General features: G+C 43.6%; 1 protein-coding gene across 8 annotated transcripts; it reads right to left on the reverse strand.

Moving 5' to 3' along the window:
• Positions 1–23: 23 nt before the first annotated feature.
• On the reverse strand, positions 24–21032 carry LOC110537080 (C-Jun-amino-terminal kinase-interacting protein 4). 8 transcript variants are annotated; one of them, XR_016484777.1, is made up of 29 exons: positions 20818–21032; positions 20502–20547; positions 19400–19775; positions 19050–19244; positions 18740–18860; positions 14209–14279; positions 13968–14035; positions 13736–13805; positions 13467–13642; positions 12958–13202; positions 12582–12639; positions 12212–12364; positions 12056–12092; positions 11811–11938; positions 11640–11693; positions 11169–11303; positions 10654–10789; positions 5732–5818; positions 5579–5626; positions 4883–5024; positions 4635–4677; positions 4466–4530; positions 4242–4309; positions 3400–3548; positions 3135–3306; positions 2858–2971; positions 2654–2752; positions 1501–1605; positions 24–1425 (listed from the first exon to the last, which is right to left on the reverse strand). XR_016484777.1 is itself a non-coding variant. In XM_090191370.1 (29 exons), the coding sequence occupies exons 3-29, from the start codon at positions 19496–19498 to the stop codon at positions 1316–1318; spliced, it is 2964 nt and encodes a 987-aa protein (XP_090047496.1). In that variant the 5' UTR covers positions 19499–19775; positions 20502–20547; positions 20818–21032; the 3' UTR covers positions 24–1315. The 8 variants fall into 8 exon arrangements, 2 of the variants coding, with proteins under 2 accessions (XP_090047496.1, XP_090047492.1); XM_090191370.1 differs by having other exon boundaries at positions 4450–4530; XR_016484781.1 differs by lacking the exon at positions 4883–5024.
• Between the last annotated feature and the right edge of the window lie 400 nt (positions 21033–21432).

The following is a 21432-nucleotide window of genomic DNA, read 5'->3' on the forward strand; positions in this document are numbered from 1 at the left end:
TTATATTGACTTGAAAACAGATATTTTATGAAAGTATTTACAAAAGTTTATTTTTCATAGATTATCTTGCATAGAGTCGTTATGATGAACATTTTCAGACATGAGTCACACACAAACACTCTTTCAAATACTGCATAAAATACTTTAAGTATCTTTTGAGACTTCCACTCCCTTATCGCTCTGCAAATGAAAACTTAGAACAAAACAAAAAAATTAAATGTGTTTCACAAGGTCATGACGAGCAGACATAAGATAATTTCTCTGGGAGAAATCCTAGCAGTTTTTTTTTTCTAGAATCTTCAAGAGGATTAGCCAATAATTTCAAAAGATTTGACACACACACACACAGAGAGAGAGATGATAATAAAGTGCAATTACGCTGTAGATTTACCCAGCATGGGAACTGAAGGCCAGGGTCTTATGCAACAATAGTTACTAGGAACCCAGCAGCTTCAACACTACATCTCAGTATCAATGTAAACGAGTTTGATCAAACGTCATGGAATGATGATATGAATCTGAGTGTGCATGTTTTGTGGTAAAAACAAACCCTAACCATTCTTAACTAACCAAACAAAAGTCAAGACTCTTACTGTAAAATACTTTGCTACAGTGATGTGCCACCCGGCACAGCCAGAAGAGGACTGGCCACCCCACATAGCCTGGTTCCTCTCTAAGTTTCTTCCTAGATTTTGGCCTTTCTAGGGAGTTTTTCCCAGCCACCGTGCTTCTACACCTGCATTGCTTGCTGTTTGGGGTTTTAGGCTGGGTTTCTGTACAGCACTTTGAGATATCAGCTGATGTACGAAGGGCTATATAAATAAATTTGATTTGATGATATTTACATGTGAGTCATTTAGCAGACGCTCTTATCCAGAGTGATTTACAGGAGCAATTAGGGTTAAGTGCCTTGCTCATCATGTGCACGGACCGATTTTTGACCTAGTCGGCTCGGGTTTTCGAACCAGCGATCTTTGAGTTACTGGCCCAACGCTCTTAACAGCTAGGCTACCTGCCGCCCATATATGAAACACAAAACATTGTACAATAACCAATCTCACAGCAACGATTGTCAAATCATAGGTGAAAGGTTTAGTCAAGAGGATGAGGGTAGCAACTGAATAACAGAATGAGACAAGAAGGATTAAGCTGTGATGTCTTAATTTAATCCCAAAATTCTAGAACAAAAATCCAAATGGAACTCCTAGTGAATGAAGCCAATTAAAACATGGCTCCCATTTGTACTTCCTGGTCTCTTGTATGACATCTCTGACTAATCCTTCCTTGTCTCATTCTAGACTGGATGTGGGTGTGGTCAAAGGGCGGAGCTGGGCAGGGAGGGGGTGGGGCTCTGCCAGATGATCATGTGACTGCGGTCTGATCGCAGTGGAGCAGCTTCGGGTGCGCAGTCATTCGCGTCGTCCCCTGGAAAAGGTAAGAGGGAGACAGAGTCAGTCAGACAACCACTCTAATGACAATCACGTGATGTCCTCAACTCACCGATACGGAAGTTGATGTAGCCCTCTCCTCCACTGAGAATGAGTTGAGAGGTAGAGACTAGAGTTACAGCACCGCCTCCTATTGTAGAGAAGCTGGTCACACAGCCTGGGGAACACAGATATAGAATACTAATAACCATGTAATAACTGCATAGTATCACAATATAATACTACCGAATAACTATGCAATAACTGCATAGTAGCACAATATAATACTGTCTAATAACTATGTAATAACTACATAGTATCACAATATAATACTTTTTAATAACTATGCAATAACTGCATAGCATTTAATACTGTACAACAGGGCTATTCAACTATATTCCTACTGGGGACAGATGTAAAAAGGTTAATTGCAAGGGGGATGGACATTTTCCACATGCAATTAATGTTCGGAGGAACTGTATAAAAAAAGCAACGCACATGACCAATAAAGCACTTTTCTTCAAATGAAATGTTGCTAAAAGTAATTAGGAAAGAAGTGGAAGGCGCTCAACCAATGTGAGTCGAGGTGCAGCCCAAAAACGCTCATCATTGAAAAGGAACACTTGCTCATTATTTTAACTATTAAAAGCTTCTTAAATGTAATTAGGTTATTTTAAAATCTGAAAACTAGGCATCTTAATAAAAAACACAAAGATATGTAAAATCAGGTGATGCCAAATTCCAGTCTGAGGGACGGAAGCTTTGAATTAATTTCTCACAGTCATTAGGTGCATTTATTTGTCCCACTCCCTTCTAACAAGTCCTTGTGAGCATCAGCGAGGGAAACAGAAGGCACGTAGTGTTGCTGAGAGTCGTAGCTTTCAGGAATGGGGTCATAATATGTTGTAGCTTAAACCGTTCAAACACTAGAGACAAATTCACATGAAGAAAAAATTATCAACATGCCACATGGGCGCTAGAAACCACAAAAAACACTAGAAACTACACTATAGACAACCACTATAGTGCTTGTCATTTTGACACTGAACGTCAGATTAGAGTTTTTTGCAGATCTTTGATTAATGTTCAGAATTGATCAAAGGGCCAGGGTAAATTAATAAATGGGCCAGATATGGGCCGTGGGCCGCCAGTTGAATAGCCCCGCTGTAGAATAACTGCATTGTTACACAACAGTGAATGAATGAACAACGATAAGAGATTTTCACCAGGTGCAGCAATGATGAACTTGACAGCCTGGCGGTGTCCATGGTAACACAGTTGTGCTGCCGCCAAAAAGCAGTATGGTATAGAGGCAGACTCTGAACCTATGGAACGCAGAGAAGAAGACAATTGAGATGTGACCAGTGTAAGGGCATTATCTCTCAGGTCATTCTGCTGTTGACCCCTGGGTCTCAGTGGTCAGCACTCACTGAGAGACACAGGGATGGAGAAGATGGCGCCACTTCCTGTTCCCACCCACAGACGGCCAGAGATGAAGGTGAGGGACGAGATCTGGAGCGGAGAGAGAGACAAGAAGGCAGGGCCTGGAGGAGACAGAGAGCCAAACAGTCAGGAACTTATCAAGCAAAATTGAAGAAAATTCATTCAAAGTTATACATTAACTTATATGTGGGCCATTACATGCTCACATCAGCAATATAAAACATTAACAGATTCATGAACTGAGAATCCTGTTCATGCTCCTACCCAGTGTTTTGGTGACTAGAGGGGTCAGATCCACATCCTGCAGGGGCCGGCCAGTGGACCAATCAAAAAGCCTGAGTGTAGGGTCTAGCCGGCAGGACGTCCACACACCACTTCCTGCCGCACACAGGAAACGCACCTGCTGCTCACTGCGCTCCGAGACGGTTAAAGTTTGCTGAAAGAGAGGTGGGAAATAGACAAAATAATACAATGTACAAACCATTCTGAATTCACACACACAATATTTTCAGGTTCGTCAAACTCTTACCTCCACTTTTCTATTCTCGACATTGACCACATGAACCAGATTCCAGTATCCTACCCATAAACCCGCCCTCTTCGCTAGGCAACAGCGAATAGGCTGCAGTGGAGTTGATCCCAGAGGCAAAACCTCATGTGATTGGAGATCCCATCCACCTGTCAAATATAGTGATGATTAGTCATCATTAGTCTTTTACAATCACAGATTGTATCTGGTCATGGATAGATGGTATGAAGTTTGTCAAATTGACGTCAAAATATATATATATATATATTGGTATTTTTTTTTGCATTTTAGCTAACCCTAACCCTTTTCTTAAACTTAACCTAATTATCCTAACCGGCTATACTAATTCTCTTAACCCGTAAGTTCTCCTAACCTGTTACAAAAAGTCCATTCTGACATAAACTGTATCCCTTCTAGCAAGAACCATCGTATCTCAAACTTAAATGGTACCACTTCTTCCCTCCTTTCCTTCATATGCACTGATATGATCCTGACAGTGGCCTGACCTGATCCTGACAGGAACCTGACCTGATCCTGACCGTAGCCTGATCTGATCCTGACCGTAACCTGACCTGATCCTGACAGGAACCTGACCTGATCCTGACCGTAGCCTGATCTGATCCTGACCGTAACCTGACCTGATAGTAGCCTGACCTGATCCTGACAGTAACCTGACCTGATCCTGACAGTAGCCTGACCTGATCCTGACAGTAGCCTGACCTGATCCTGACAGTAGCCTGACCTGATCCTGACAGTAGCCTGACCTGATCCTGACAGTAGCCTGACCTGATCCTGACAGTAGCCTGACCTGATCCTGATAGTAACCTGAGAGTGGGAATTACCTGGGTTGTGCGAGAAGAATGCAAGCGTCCCATTGGCTAATCCAGCAATGACTTGACCATGTGAATACCTGAAAGGTTTAGAGTTGAAAGTAAACATAAATAAAGCAATATTCAAACTGGTACACAATTATCCTTTCAGATTGAGTCATCCAAGTCTCCAACTGTAGGGGCTTGTGGTCTATATCGGACTGGGTACAGGAGTTCTCACGTGAGAGAGTGCACACCCTCAGACAGAGAGATGGACTGCAGACAGCGCCTCCTAGCTGTGGACGCGGAGTGGACTAACACACTGGGAATGGAGGAAAAAAAAAAGAGAGGAGAGAGGGAGAATGAGCAACTGTCAATTGTTTAACATTATCATGGAACAGCATGGTTCTGATCTCCACACCTCACCTTCCTTCCTGAGTTCCAATCCACACAGTTCCTGAGGTCTCACCTGATGACACAGAAACAGAAGAGACGGTAAGCTGATAGCATTGCCAGTGTTTAAAGCATTGTTAATGGAAATAACTAGTTGAGTGATGATTTGGAAATGATGATGGCTATGGTTAACAAGTCTACAGAAATCTAAAATTGGTAAGCTGATCCTAGATCTGTGCCCATGGGTAACTTTTACCCGGAGAGTAATAGATAGCACTGACCAGTAGGGGGCACAGCACAGATGCATAGGGCGGGCGAGGTGGGCGGGAGGCTGAACTGATCCAGAACCGTATTGGACCGTGCAGGGTTGATCACTGTGACATCACTACTGGAGGCGGGACCAGAGACCACCCACACAGCACACTGACAGAGTGGACGGAAGAGAGAGGAGTGCTGCCTACTACTGAAAAATGACAGATCAACCCCTAGCCCAGTGTTTCCCAAACTCGGTCCTGGAGACTCCAAGGGGTGCACGTTTAGCTTTTTTCCCCTAGCACTGCACAGCGGATTCATATAATCAAAGCTTAGTGATGAGTTGATCATTTGAATCAGCTGTGTGGTGCTAGGGTAAAAACCGAAACCCCTTGGAGTCCCCCAGGACCGAGCTGGGGAAACACTGCCCTAACCTCTACCCACTAGGCATATGTGTGGAGACCTAAAAAGGTGTGGATGGGAGTAAACAGTATGCTAAACAACATGGTTCCATCTAGCCTGTCAGTGGACATGGAGCTACTACCATATTGATTCTACCTATAAAACCTCCCAGATCTACAAGAAGTGCCAGTAAGAGCTAGTTGGTCGATTTGGCATTGAGGAAACCATTGGCATGACATGGTCTGAAAATTGTGGTTAGATGGTACTGCAAGTGGTAGTTACTGTGACTACAACTAGTAATTTGACGGTAATGACCGCCTTACCGTTGTCTCGCCTGAGATCTCAGGTGTAACAGCAACAGCACAGTTTAGCTACAGAGAGAAAACACAAGTTATGGACTGTCTTCTGGGAAAAGACTGTCTGGGTTAAAAACCATAGCACTGACTGTAGACATGTTTCTGAATAGTATGTCCTACCTTGGCTGTTGAATCTCTCTGGTCCAGCAGTCTGAGCTGCACTAGGACAGGCACATCTTTGGGCTCAGGGGTCGGCTCTGAGGAATCCTGCAATAATCCCACACAATCTACTGTATGTACCAGATTAAGGTTTGTGTCTTCTTCCACAGTCTGTGTGAGTATTTTCACCTCTGAAGTAAATATTGTGTTTACCTACAGTGTCTTCAGAAAGTATTCACACCCCTTGACTTTTTCCACATTTTGATGTGTTACTGCCTGAATTTAAATTGGATTCAATTGAGATTGTGTGTCACTGATCTACACATAATACCCCATGTCACAGTGGAATTATGCAAATAAATAAAACATGAAAAGCGGAAATGTCTTCGAGTTTATACAGTGGGGAGCCGATTTTGCAGGTTTTCCTACTTACAAAGCATGTAGAGGTCTGTAATTGTTATCATAGGTACACCTCAACTGTGAGAGGCGGAATCTAAAACAAAAATCCAGAAAATCATATTGTATGATTTTTAAGTAATTAATTTGCTTTTTATTGCATGACATAAGTATTTGATCACCTACCAACCAATAAGAATTCCATCTCTCACAGACCTGTTAATGTTTCTTTAAGAAGCCCTCCTGTTCTCCACTCATTACCTGTATTAACTGCACCTGTTTGAACTCGTTACCTGTATAAAAGACACCTGTCCACACACTCAATCAAACAGACTCCAACCTCTCCACAATGGCCAAGACCAGAGAGCTGTGTAAGGACATCAGGGATAAAATTGTAGACCTGCACAAGGCTGGGATGGGCTACAGGACAATAGGCAAGCAGCTTGGTGAGAAGGCAACAACTGTTGGTGCAATTATTAGAAAATGGAAGAAGTTCAAGATGACGGTCAATCACCCTCTGTCTGGGGCTCCATGCAAGATCTCACCTCGTGGGGCATCAATGATCATGAGGAAGGTGAGGGATCAGTCCAGAACTACACGGCAGGACCTGGTCAATGACCTGAAGAGAGCTGAGACCACAGTCTCAAAGAAAACCATTAGTAACACACTACGCCATCATGGATTAAAATCCTGCAGCGCACGCAAGGTCCCCCTGCTCAAGCCAGCGCATGTCCAGGCCAAGTTTGCCAATGACCATCTGGATGATCCAGAGGAGGAATGGGAGAAGGTCATGTGGTCTGATGAGACAAAAATAGAGCTTTTTGGTCTAAACTCCACTCGCTGTGTTTTGAAGAAGGATGAGTACAACCCCAAGAACACCATCCCAACCGTGAAGCATGGAAGTGGAAACATTCTTTGGGGATGCTTTTCTGCAGGGGACAGGACGGGGACAGGACGGGGACAGGACGTATTGAGGGGAGGATGGATGGGGCCATGTATCGCAAGATCTTGGCCAACAACCTCCTTCCCTCAGTTAGAGCATTGAAGATGGGTCGTGGCTGGGTCTTCCAACATGACAACGAGTCGAAACACACAGCCAGGGCAACTAAGGAGTGGCGACAGCTCCGAAACCTGAAGGATCTGGAGAAGGTCTATATGGCCAAAATCTCTGCTGCAGTGTGTGCAAACCTGGTCAAGAACTACAGGAAACGTATGATCTCTGTAATTGCAAACAAAGGTTTCTGTACCAAATATTAAGTTCTGCTTTTCTGATGTATCAAATACTTATGTCATGCAATAAAATGCAAATTAATTACTTTTAAAAAAATCATACAATGTGATTTTCTGGATTTTGTTTTAGATACCGTCTCTCACAGTTGAAGTGTACCTATGATAAAAATTACAGACCTCTACATGCTTTAAGTAGGAAAACCTGCAAAATCGGCAGTGTATCAAATACTTGTTCTCCCCACTGTATGTATTCAACCCCTTTGGTATGGCAAGCCTAAATAAGTTCAGGAGTAAAAGTGTTGCTTAACAAGTCACAACTTGCATGGATTCATTCTGTGTGAATTCTGTTTTGAATGACCACTCCATCTCTGTACCTCACACATACAGTTATCTGGAAGGTCCCTCAGTAGAGTAGTGAATTTCAAGCACCGATTCAACCACAAAGACCAGGGATTTTTTCCAATGCCTCGCAAAGAAGGGCAAAAAAGCAGACATTGAGCATCTCTGAGCATGGAGAAGTTATTAATTACACTTTGGATGGTGTCTCAATACACTCAGTCACTACAAAGATACAGGCGTCCTTCCTAACCCAGTTGCAGGAGAAGAAGGAAACCGCTCAAGGATTTCACCACGAGGCCAATGGTGATTTTAAACATTTACTGGCTGTGATAGGAGAAAACTGAAGATGGATTAACGACATTGTAGTTACTCCACAATACTAACCTAAATGACAGAGAGAAATGAGGAAGCCTGTACAGAATAAAAAGTCCAAAACATGCATCCTGTTTGCTATAAGGCACTAAAGTAATACTGTAAAACATGTATCCTGTTTGCTATAAGGCACTAAAGTAATACTGTGAAACATGCATCCTGTTTGCTATAAGGCACTAAAGTAATACTGGAAAACATGCATCCTGTTTGGTATAAGGCACTAAAGTAATACTGGAAAACATGCATCCTGTTTGGTATAAGGCACTAAGGTAATACTGGAAAACATGCATCCTGTTTGGTATAAGGCACTAAAGTAATACTGGAAAACATGCATCCTGTTTGCTATAAGGCACTAAGGTAATACTGGAAAACATGCATCCTGTTTGCTATAAGGCACTAAAGTAATACTGGAAAACATGTGGCTAAGAAATTCATATTTTGTTCTGAATACGAAGCGTTATGTTTTGGGGCAAATCCAAAACAACACATAGCTGAGTAACACTTCATATTTTCAAGCATGGTGGTGGCTGCATCATGTTATGGGTATGCTTGTCATCTGCAAGGGCTAGGGAGTTTTTTTAGGATAAAAATGTTTGTAATAGAGCTAAGCACAGGCAAAATCCTTGAGGAAAACCTGGCTCAGTCTGATTTCCAACAGACACTGGGAGACAAATTCACCTTTCAGCAAGACAATAACCTAAAACACAAGCCCAAATATACACTGGAGTTGCTTACCAAGACGAAATTCTAACTAGGCCACTCAGGAACATTCAGTTTTGACTTAAATAAACTTGAAGATGCCAAAATTTTAAAATGTCTGTCTAGCAATGACCAACAACCAACATGACAGAGCTTGAATCATTTTTTAAATAACAATAAATGGGCAAATAGTGTACAATCCAGGTGTGCAACGCTTCTTAGAGATTTAGCCAAAAATACTATTTATAATCTCGCTATAAATCGCTGCCCAAGGTGATTCTAACATGTATTGACTCAGGGGTTGAATACTTACGTAATCAAGATAGATTAGTGTTTTATTTTCCATAAATGTTTTACAAATATTATAATTTTTCTCCCACTTTGACATTACAGATTATTGTTTGTAGATTGTTGTCAAAAAATGAGAGTTAAATCTATTTAATCCCACTTTGTAACTCAACAAAATGTGGAAAAGTCAAGGGGTGTGAATACTTTCTGAAGGCACTGTACAGTTGAAGTCGGAAGTTTACATACACCTTAGCCAACTACATTTAAACTCAGTTTTTCACAATTCCTGACATTTAATCCTAGTAAAAATTCCCTGTTTTAGGTCAGTTAGGATCACTTTGTTTTAAGAATGTGAAATGTCAGAATAATAGTATAGAGAAGGATTTATTTCAGCTTTTATTTCTTTCATCACATTCCCAGTGGGTCAGAAGTTTACATACACTCAATTAGTATTTGGCAGCATTGGATTTCAATAGTTTAACTTGGGTCAAGCTTCCCCAAATAAATTGGGGGGATTTTGGCCCATTACTCCTGACAGAGCTGGTGTAACCGAGTCAGGTTTGTAGGCCTCCTTGCTCGCACACGCTTTTTCAGTTCTGCCCACAAATTTTCTATGGGAGTGAGGTCAGAGCTTTGTCATGGCTACTCCAATACCTTGACTTTGTTGTCCTTAAGCCATTTTGCCACAACTTTGGAAGTATGCTTGGGGACATTGTCCATTTGGAAGACCCATTTGCGACCAAGCTTTAACTTCCTAACTGATGTCTTGAGAAGTTGCTTCAATAAATCCACATAATTTTCCTATCTCATGATGCCATCTATTTTGTGAAGTGCACCATTCCCTCTTTTAGCAAAGCACCCCCACAACATGATGCTGCCACCCCCGTGCTTCACGGACTCGTTTTTACTGTGGATATAGATACTTTTGTACCGGTTTCCTCCAGCATCTTCACAAGGTCCTTTGCTGTTGTTCTGGGATTGATTTGCACTTTTCACACCAAAGTACATTCATCTCTAGGAGACAGAACGCTTCTCCTTCCTGAGCATGATGACGGCTTCATGGTCCCATGGTGTTTATACTTGCGTACTATTGTTTGTACAGATGAACGTGGTACCTTCAGGCGTTTGGAAATTGCTCCCAAGGATGAACCAGACTTGTGGAGGTCTACAATTGTTTTCATGAGGTCTTGGCTGATTTCTTTTGATTTTCCCATGATGTCAAGCAAAGAGGCACTGAGTTTGAAGGTAGTCCTTGAAATACATCCGCAGGTACACCTCCATTTGACTCAAATGTTGTCAATTAGCCTATCAGAAGCTTCTAAAGCCATGACATCATTTTATGGAATTTTCCAAGCTGTTTAAAGGCATAGTCAACTTAGTGTATGTAAACTTCTGACCCACTGGAATTGTGATGCAGTGAATTACAAGTGAAATAATCTGTCTGTAAACAATTGTTGGAATAATTACTTGTGTCATGCACAAAGTAGATGTCCTAACCATCTTGCCAAAACTATAGTTTGTTAACAAGAAATGTGTGGAGTAGTTGAGAATCAAGTTTCAATGACTCCAACCTAAGTGTTTGTAAACTTCCGACTTCAACTGTATGTATGCGTGTTCACCTGTGAGTGTGACCGCGGCATGCTCCAGCCATGAACCTGCCGTTTTCCCAGGGTTCCCCAGACATGGGAGCGGATGTCTCTGTACAGCTCCCGCCTCCTGACCCGCGGAGACAGGGCTGCAGCAGGGGAGGTACCACTGGGAGGAAGCAGGAAGAGGAAGAACAGAGGGGAAGAGGGGGCAGTGGGTGAGAGAGTGGTTTAAAAAGATGTACTGCTTTATGATAGTTACTAATGTAACCTATGGTAGTAGAGGTGAGTTCACTTCAAACCTTACAAAGTAAAGCACTTTGAGCAGTTGGAAAGAGCGCCATAGACATGTAATCCCATTATCATGGGGCAGCAGGTAGCCTAGTGGTTAGAGCCCAGGGCCAGTAACCAAAAGGTTGGTTGGTGGATCAAATCCCTGAGCTGACAAGGCAGTTAACCCACTAGGCTGTCATTGTAAATACAAATGTGTTCTTAACTGACTTGCCTAGTTAAAGAAAGGAAGGTTAAATAAAATAAAATCAACGTACTCTGTCTGAGTTGTACTGACAGCCAGTTTCCGTGGAGACCCCATTGGTGAGTGAGTGAGGGACGTCGGCAGGGCCAGCGCTAGAGCAGCGGACGGAACCAAGGGGTTCTTGTTCAGGCCAAACAAACGGTTGAATCTTGAATGGACAGAGAGATGGTTAATTTGACTGCAATGGACCAGAAACCCTGCCGACCTCACAGGAATACAATAAGTATTACGCATTACTTTCCCATAGGCACTCTGGTCATGTGCTTGAGCTATAGACTGTGTAGCCAAAGGTAAATATGAATAGCTATTGAGCTAAATGTTGTGAAGTCAGGGGTCAGAGCCAGACCCAGGACAAATATGTGTTGTTGTGTGCCTGTTAGCAGCTCAAGGTTTAAACAGCATCTGTGGACTTCTTCACTGCAATAATTGCCAAATTAAAAAGAGTCGTCTTTTCCTTCCTGATTCTTCACTCCCTCGCTCTCACCTTCTCCACACACTAGTCCTCTCTCTCTCTGTGATCCTCTCTTCTTGGGTGACCCTGAAAAAAAGGGATGACTGATGTGAAATGGAGAAAAATTAGTTATTCCCTTCTCCACAGGACTATGAAACCTCCTGTCAGTCTACTTCTATGGGGGAGACAGGCAGGTGTGGTTACCGAATGGTCTGACTGCGTCTCACAGCCTCCTGCAGCTCAAACAAACGCTCCTTATACTGGTTCTTCTCCATGACAACACGGGACATCTCCGAACGAGAGAACCGACGCAGCGATATGGGCAGAGAGGACTATGGGTAACAGATTAACATTCTAGTTAGAGTACAAGTCCATTAGAGAAACAGAAAAAGGTTACAACACATCTATTAGCAGAATATAAAGAGACAACACAAAGAAAGCCCTCTTACATCATCCAATTTATTTGCTTCCAGTTCTTTCCGAAGTCTACAGAAGAGCAGAAACACACACAATCAATGAATCACACCACATTAACAAATATTGTTTGTACACCTTTGTTGTCTCATTCTGCCAACCATTAACGACCTGACACTAGAGTTGTGTACCTCTTAGTTTCCTCCTCCATCTCCTTCATTCTTCCCGCCAATCGGGTGACAGTCTCCTGGCAGGAAGTCACCTCCACTTTAAGAGCTGACCTCTCATTGGTCAGCTCCTCCACACGAGAGATCAGTGCTTTCCGGGCCGCATTCACTAACTCACTGGGAGTGGTAGAGGGAGACAATGTAAGAGTGAGAGAAAATACAGTAAACAAAGGACCCATTGTGCCCAGTTTTACTTCAGGCCCAATGTGCACTCTGTCAACATATCTAAATGAAACAGAGGCATAGTGAATGGTAAGCCCCCTACACACAGAGTTAGTCATACAGGACTAGTCATAGTAGTAATAATAACGGTGGGATAAACGCAGGGACTTACTGGGTGTGTTTTAGTTCCTCATACTGAGAAAGAATCTCCTCAAACTGGTCGGTGCTGCCTGCACAGACAAGAAAAAACAAACAGTTCTCACCACAAATAGCATTAACCCATACCGTAACCCTAAGTCAACCTTTTACAGAACAACTAGCTTTTAATTGCTCATGCCAGTTCTCATGACATTGACACTTCAGTTAGTTTAGTCTAACTAATGCCTACTGCCCAGCACTGCCTAAGATACCCCCTCCATCAGCCTCAGCTCTTTCCCCCTAGCCTTCCTCTGTGTGGAAAATAAAGGTTGTATGTGTTAAGAGAACAACCAGTGCAGTGTTTCACTGCAAACAGGGGATGTAGGTGTGCCCTTGCCTAACGGCCGTACCTCTGACACTGGCCCCCTGGTCCACACTCTCTAAGTATTCCTGACTCAGCTCAGACAGCTCTGAGAACACAGACTCCGTGTTCCTCAGCTCCCATTCCAGACTATCCATATCTTCCTCCTCCTCTCCTTCTTTCTCCTGCTTTGCTCTTCCTTCCTCTTTCTCCTCCACCTCCTTCATTTCTTCCTCCATGCTGGTCTTGGTCTCGTCTCTGATTGGCTCTTTGACGTCTGCTCGGACCGGGGTGCTAGGGAACATGGGTAACAGAGAAAAGGTTGGGGGCAGTAGGTGTCAGTTTGTCCAACAGTAAAGTGTGTGTTGGGGAGATGTCCCATCAAGAGTCTTTCTGAACCATGACAGACCTGTGAAGGGAAGTAGTCTGATTTACAGTTAACTAGTTGTGGCTGTGTTGGTTTATTGTTATGAATGTGTAAAAGAAAAGCTTTCTTGGTAATGCAATAAAGTCAGTCCAGTTCATCTTGCACTGTAAGTGCACACATACAGGACATACCTGGCATTCATAAGGCCATGAAACTTCGCCAGCTCAGGGGTGGAGCTTATGATGTCATTGATGAAGGACCCATCTCTGTCTGGCTTTACGACAATGTCAATCACCCTATCGTCCTTGGTTACCGGTTCTTCCAACAGGACAGAATCAGGAGGCGTTTCTGGCCTTTGATCAGTTAGCTTGAAAAGGGGAGGAGTCGGTAAGGACAACTTCCATAGAAAAATACTACTGCTACAAGACAGTACAGAGGTTATCAAATCTAGAGAACGTACCTCCTGTCCGCTAACACAGGATTCTGACTGGCCCTGGGTAGATTGTGAATTCTTGGAGCGCACATGGTTACTAAAGACAGACAGGGCCCATTGTGACATCATAATGCAGTAAAAATCAGAAATCATCAAATGAATCAACCACAGTGAGAGATTTCTTTATCTCTTTAGAATGGAAAGACTGAATACCGTTCCATGTGGTTGTAGTCATTAACTGAATTGAGTGGTGGCTAACCTTAGTGGAGATCCCTCTCTCTCTAGATCCCTTTTCCTTTCCAGCAGATCCTTATAACTGAGCACCAACTGAGAGAGCGAGAGAGAGAGAAAATGTGAAAATGGAGAGAGAAAAAGAAGGACAACAGGAGGGATAGGGGAATAATAAAATGCATTTCCAATGACGGACAGAAGCTGATAGAAGAGTACACAGAGGTTGAGTCTCAAACAGCCTCATCAGTCTAAACATGCTGTCGTCTGACCTTGTTGTGAGTGTGCTTCAGTGTGTTCAACTCTCTGCCCAGTCCAGCCCTCTGCTCCTCCAAGGCCACCACTGTCACAGAAACAACACACAGTAGCAATTAGCATCACAGAATACGTCTCAATGACAAAGGGTGCCAGTCAGATTCTGCCGCAGCCTACTCGCCATGGTCTTACCAAACATCCTCAGTTTGTAACAAAAAGGACGTGAATGAAGGAAGTCAAATAATATAAAATAATCTACACGGACATGAAGAGGGTAAGGCATCAAAATAGAGAGAAATAGAGATTGTTACAACACTGTACAGTTGTGGCCAAAAGTTTTGAGAAAGACACAAATATTGATTTCCACAAAGTTTGCTGCTTCAGTGTCTTTAGATATTTTTGTCAGATGTTACTATGGAATAGTGAAGTATAATTACAAGCATTTCAAAAGTGTCAAAGGCTTTTATTGACAATTACATGAAGTTGATGCAAAGAGTCAATATTTGCAGTGTTGACCCTTCTTTTTCAAGACCTCTGCAATCTGCCCTGGCATTCTGTCAATTAACTTCTGGGCCACATCCTGACTGATGGCAGCCCATTCTTGCATAATCAATGCTTGGAGTTTGTCAGAATTTGTGGGTTTTTGTTTGTCCACCCACCTCTTGAGGATTGACCACAAGTTCTCAATGGGATTAAGGTCTGGGGAGTTTCCTGGCCATGGACCCAAAATATCGATGTTTTCTTCCCTGAGCCACTTAGTTATCACTTTTTCATAATGGCAAGGTGCTCCATCATGCTGGAAAAGGCATTGTTCGTCACCAAAATGTTCCTGGATGGTTGGGAGAAGTTGTTCTCGGAGGTTGGGAGAAGTTGTTCTCGGAGGATGTGTTGGTACCATTCTTTATTCATGGCTGTGTTCTTAGGTAAAATTGTGAGTGAGCCCACTCCCTTGGCTGAGAAGCAACCCCACACATGAATGGTCTCAGGATGCTTTACTGTTGTCATGACACAGGACTGATGGTAGAGCTCACCTTGTCTTCTCAGGACAAGCTTTTTTCCGGATTCCCGAAACAATCGGAAAGGGGATTCATCAGAGAAAATGACTTTACCCCAGTCCTCAGCAGTCCAATCCCTGTACCTTTTGTAGAATATCAGTCTGTCCCTGATGTTTTTCCTGGAGAGAAGTGGCTTCTTCGCTGTCCTTCTTGACACCAGGCCATCCTCCAAAAGTCTTTGCCTCACTGTGTGTGCAGATGCACTCACACCTGCCTGCTGCCATTCCTGAGCAAGCTCTGTACTGGTGGTGCCCCGATCCTACTGCTTTAAGAGACGGTCCTGGCGCTTGCTGGACTTTCTTGGGCACCCTGAAGCCGTCTGCAGAAATGCAGTGGAAATGTTTTTTGGGGGATTCAGTTCATTTGTATGGCAAAGAGGGACTTTGCTATTAATTACAATTCATCTGATCACTCTTCATAACATTCTGAAGTATATGCAAATTGCTATCATACAAACTGAGGCAGCAGACATTGTGAAAATTAATATTTGTGTCTCATTCTCAAAACTTTTGGCCATGACTGTACATTGTCATTACAGAACATTTGAAATATCTTTATTATTTTGTGAGTGTAATGTTTACTGTTCATTTCTGATTGTTTACCTCACTTTTTTTAATCCAAGTAAATTTTTATTTGTCACATGCACCAAATACAACAGGTGTAGTAGACCTTACAGTGAAATGCTTACTTACGAGCCCTTACAGAGTCAATGTGCGGGGGCACAGGTTAGTCGGGGTAATTGAGGTAATATGTACATGTAGGTAGAGTTAGTGACTATACATAGACAATTAACAGAGAGTAGCAACAGCGTACAGGGGAGGGGGCAATGAAAATAGTCTGGGTAGCCATTTGATTAGCTGTTCAGAAATCTTATGGCTTAGGGGTAGAAGCTAGACTTGGCACTCTGGTACTGCTTGCCGTGCGGTAGCAGAGAGAACAGTTTATGACTAGATTGGCTGGAGTCTGACAACTTTTAGGGCCTTCCTTTGACACCGCCTGGTATAGAGGTCCTGGATGGCAGGTTCCTTGGCCGCAATGTACTGGGCCGTACGCATTACCCTCTGTAGTGCCTTGCGGTCGGAGGCCGAGCAGTTGCCATACCAGGCAGTGCTGCAACCAGTCTTGATGCTCTCGATGGTGCAGCTGTATAACTTTTTGAGGATCTGAGGATCCATGTCAAATCTTTTCAGTCTCCTGGGGGGGGGAATAGACTTTGTCGTGCCCTCTTCACGTCTGTCTTGGTGTGTTTGGACCATGATACTTTGTTGGTGATGTGGACACCAAGTAACTTGAAGCTCTCAACCCGTGTCACTACAGCCCCATCGATGACAATGGGGGCGTGCTCGGTCCTCCTTTTCCTGTAGTACACAATCATCTCCTTTGTCTTGATCACGTTGAGGGAGAGGGTGTTGTCCTGGCACCACACGGCCAAGTCTCTGACCTCCTCCCTAAAGGCTGTCTCATCGCTGTCGGGGATCAGGCCTACCACTGTTGTGTCATCGGCAAACTTACTGATGGTTTTGGAGTCGTGCCTGGCCATGCAGTCATGAGTGAACAGGGAGTACAGGAGGGGACTGAGCACATACCCCTGAGGGCCCCCCGTGTTGAGGATCAGCATGGCGGATGTGTTGTTACCTATCCTTACCTATCCTTACCACTTATCCTTACCATCAGGAAGTCCAGGATCCAGTTGCAGAGGGAGGCGTTTAGTCCCAGGGTCCTAAGCTTAGTGATGAGCTTTGAGGGCACTATGGTGTTGAACACTGAGCTGTAGTCAATGAATAGCATTCTCACGTAGGTGTTATCTGGGATAATGGTGTTGATGTGAGCCATGACCAGCCTTTTAAAGCACTTCATTGCTACATACGTGAGTGCTACGGGTCGGTAGTCATTTAGGCAGGTTACCTTAGTGTTCTTGGGCACAGGGACTATGGTGGTCTGATTGAAACATGTTGGTATTACAGACTCAGACAGGGACAGGTTGAAAATGTCAGTGAAGACACTTGCCAGTTGGTCAGCGGATGCTCGGAGTACACATCCTGGTAATCCGTCTGAATGTTGACTTGTTTAAAGGTCTTACTCACATTGGCTACGGAGAGCGTGATCACACAGTCGCCTGGAACAGCTGATGCTCTCATGAATGTTTCAGTGTTACTTGCCTCGAAGCAAGCATAGAAGTAATTTAGCTCATCTGGTAGGCTCGTGTCACTTGGGCAGCTCGCGGCTGTGCTTCCCTTTGTAGTCTATAATAGTTTGCAAGCCCTGCCACATCCGACGAGCGTTGGAGCCCTTGTAGTACGATTCAATCTTAGCCCTGTATTGACGCTTTACCTGTTTGATGGTTCGTCGGAGGGCATAGCAGGATTTCTTATAAGCTTCCAGGTTAAAGTCCTGCTCCTTGAAAGCGGCAGCTCTACCCATTAGCTCAGTGCGGCTGTTGTCTATAATCCATGGCTTCTGGTTGGGGTATGTACGTACAGTCACTGTGGGTACGATGTCGTCGATGCACTTATTGATGAAGCCAGTGACTGATGTGGTGTACTCAATGCCATCGGAGGAATCCCAGAACATATTCCAGTCTGTGCTAGCAAAACAGTCCTGTAGCTTAGCATCTGCTTCATCTGACCACGTTTATATTGACCGAGTCACGGGTGCTTCCTGCTTTAGATTTTGCCTGTAAGCAGGAATCAGGAGGATAGAATTATGGTCAGATTTGCCAAATGGAGGGCGAGGGAGAGCTTTGTACACGTCTCTGTGTGTAGACTTGTTTTTTTCCCTCTGGTTGCACATTTAACATGCTGGTAGAAATGAGGTTAAACGGATTACATTTTCCCTGCATTAAAGTCCCCGACCACTAGGAGCGCCACCTCTGGCTAAGCATTTTCCTCTTTGCTTATGGCCGTACACAGCTCATTGAGTGCGGTCCTACTGCCAGCATCGGTTTGTGGTGGTAAATAGACAGCTATGAAGAATATAGATAAACTATCTTGGTAAATTGTGTGGTCTACAGCTTATCATGAGATACTCTACCTCAGGTGAGCAAAACCTCAAGACTTCCTTAGATTTCATGCACCAGCTGTTTACAAATATACACAGACCGTCACACCTGGTCTTACCAGAGGCAGCTGTTCTATCCTGCCGAAAAAGTGTAAAACCCACCAGCTGTATGTTAATCATGTCGTCGTGACTCAGTGAAACATAAGGTATTACAGTTTGCAATGTCCCGTCGGTAGGATATACATGCCCATAGTTTGTCTATTTTATTATCAAATGATTGTACGTTGGCTAACAGGACCGATGGTAAGGACAGATTACCCACTCGCAGTCAGATCCTTACAAGACACCCAGACCTATGTCCCCGATATCTCCATCTCTTTCTCAAGCGAATGACGGGGATGAGGGCCTTGTCGGGTGTCTGATGTAAATCCTTTGTGTCCAACTAGTTAAAGGAAAAGTATTCTTCAAGTACGAGGTGACCCAGTCAGACACTCACATTGGTCAGCCTGCTCTCTGGCCTTTTTCTCCAGTTCTTTTTCCCTCCTCTCTCTCTCCTTCTCTCTTCCCCTCATTGTCCTCCGCTCCTGCTCAATCTGGTCATCCAACTCCAGATACCGCTAAAGGCAAAAAACAAACATGTATCAAAATGAATGAAACTATATGAAACGTTTTATTTATGCATTTTAATCAACATCCTGAAATTACTGAGTTGAAAAGGAATTGACCCCAAACCCTGACTCCATATAACATTAGCATATTTGTTTTAAACAACAACAACAAAAAAAACCACTTCTATCCCCTCTCACCTCCTGGCTCTCTCTCCTCAGTAGTTTCTCACTCTGGTATCTCTGCAACAGCTCATCTCTCTCTCCTTTCTCTCTCTCGGCCTCGTCCTCCCTCTCTCTGAGCTGGGCTCTGCAGCTGGCCAGACCCTCCAGGACCCATACTAGGATGGGCACCAGGGACTCCACAACCCCTACACCATGGGTCTCTATCACTGTCTATAGCAGGGAAAGAGGGATGGGGGGGTAGCATCAGATGAGTGTGGGTGGTGATGGAAAAGAGAGAGGAATGAAAAGCCAGCTAGGAGAAAGAGAAGCAGGAAAGGGGCGATAGGACAGAAAGCAGTTGAGTGGTGGATGTGATGTGTGTTTACCTGTAGTTCTGAGTACAGTTTCCCGGCCTCTTCACTCACAATGTCAGGGTCCAGATCCAGCTCCCCAGACCCACACAGGATACTCTCTCCACACTCCATCCCTCTCTATCTATAAGTTAATGGGTCTCAGCTGATATGAGTATATGTCTGTCAATACACTTCTTCCTCACATATAAATACCTACCCAACTAGTTTATCTATACCTCTCACACTCATGTCTACTCTCATTTCATCCATATGTCTACTGTACACAGTCCTTCCTCCATTTCTACAGTAAATTACCCCCCTATTCTTCTTAATGCCTCTGCCTCTGCTCTAGTTGAAGCTGATGTCTGGGGAGGGGAGGGGAGGGGGGGGGGGGGGATTGGTGCCCATTCTGAAAGAGAGAGAAAAAGTTACAGAATCATAATCATTTATACAACGTCAGTGGAAATATAGGCTTGCAGGTACATACTACATGAATATTTTTAGAAGTAAAAACCCCTTTACAACAATCAAACCACCATCATCTGTTTCCCTTTCTCTTAGTTTCCTGTGTCTCACTGTGAGGGACAGAATGTGAACTCTAGACATAGAAGTGATACAGTGTGTATCGAGTTAGTTACTTTATTCACACTATGAGTCTTGTCTACTTCTACATGTCTGTTGCTCTCTCCAATAACAGGTTGTGCCGTTATACAAGTGACTTGGCAGTATGCAGAATCAGAATGACTTAACATTAGTATTATTAAGCAAAATGACTCCATGCACGGTTAGTAAGCATACTCCTTTTAATTCACACACAGCGACTTAGGGTGTTTCCTAACCTGACTTGCCCTAGCAGGCACACCTGTCCTCCTCACAGATCCCTCCTCTTGCCACCACCAGGCTCCTAACTGGGGATCAAAACATCCAACAGTACCCACTACCCTGGTCTAGGCCTCACACCACCAGGCAGTGGATCCCAAGTAACCTAGACCAATGTCTGGCAAGCCTTGTCCCTGGATATGTAGATCATTGATGGGGCTTCTTTCTTGTTATTGTTGTGTTGTTATTCTAAAGTAACTGTCAGATTATTATGCAATCTGTCCTCCAAAACGATTCAGACTGTACAAACACTTACCACCTGTTGTTGAATTGGTAGTTTGTGTTGCTGGGTACGGTATGTACTACAAAAGTACACACACACACACACACACACACACACACACACACACGAGATATTGAATGACAGCAACACACAGACGTCCAAAGAATAATCGACGATGTAGCCTAAGCAATAAACACCAACTCGATCTAACCGGTCTGAAGTACAATAACATGATGATTTATAGATCTTACGAGATCACCTTCATTTCATTTGGCCAACTGTTCAGCCTACCGTAGTTCGGGAGAACTGCACCAAAACGTTCACTCTGTCTTTTTACATGTTAACTTACCTTTGAGTCTCTTTAGTTCCCAAAACGTGTATATAATTTGTTGAAACAGGTCATATTCGAGTAGTTCACGTTGGAGAATATATCAATTACTCATTAAAACGAGTTTAAAGAAAGGGGTGTAGTTTAATTGCGACTCATTTGATCGAATTCCTGTTCTGGCCTATCAGAGTGATAAGACTGTCTGCAGTGTTCAACGGTCGTGTACAAGAGGCGGGACATGGGCTGGTCTTGTTCTCAAGAGAGGGAAAAAAAGTTTATAATTTGAACAATGACACGTGACGAGGAGAACGTTGAAGGATTGTCAGGTGACCTTCTCTAATACCTGTCTGATTTTTTCACATATGACCTTTCACCCTTTAATCAAGTACAGTATGTGTGAACAACTGAACACTGCAGAAAACCAGCAGATGTTTGCAAAGACGTGGCCAGGTATCCAATTTCATATACAGCAGTCATGCCATGGGCTACTGTAGATTAACCAGATCAGGTTGTGTTTTTTTACAGAAAATCCTGCTGTCTATGCGCTGAAAGTTTCCTTTCTTCATAACATGAGTTACTACCGTAATAACAAATATTTTGGGGAAGTGAAGGAAATGTGCCAGTGAAACTCAGTAC

This window comes from Oncorhynchus mykiss, chromosome 2, assembly GCF_057628025.1.
Source record: "Oncorhynchus mykiss isolate SJ-2025 chromosome 2, ASM5762802v1, whole genome shotgun sequence".
Classification (NCBI taxonomy): Eukaryota; Metazoa; Chordata; class Actinopteri; order Salmoniformes; family Salmonidae; genus Oncorhynchus; species Oncorhynchus mykiss.

Bases quoted from the DNA above. Each gene is read 5' to 3' on its own strand.
- LOC110537080 (XM_090191366.1), bottom strand. From the start codon at position 19,498: ATGGAGTGTGGAGAGAGTATCCTGTGTGGGTCTGGGGAGCTGGATCTG. The intron at 19,245-19,399 runs GTAAACACACAT...TCCCTGCTATAG, and splicing joins AACTGTACTCAGAACTACAG to ACAGTGATAGAGACCCATGG. The intron at 18,861-19,049 runs GTGAGAGGGGAT...TTTTGCCTTTAG, and splicing joins TGAGGAGAGAGAGCCAGGAG to CGGTATCTGGAGTTGGATGA.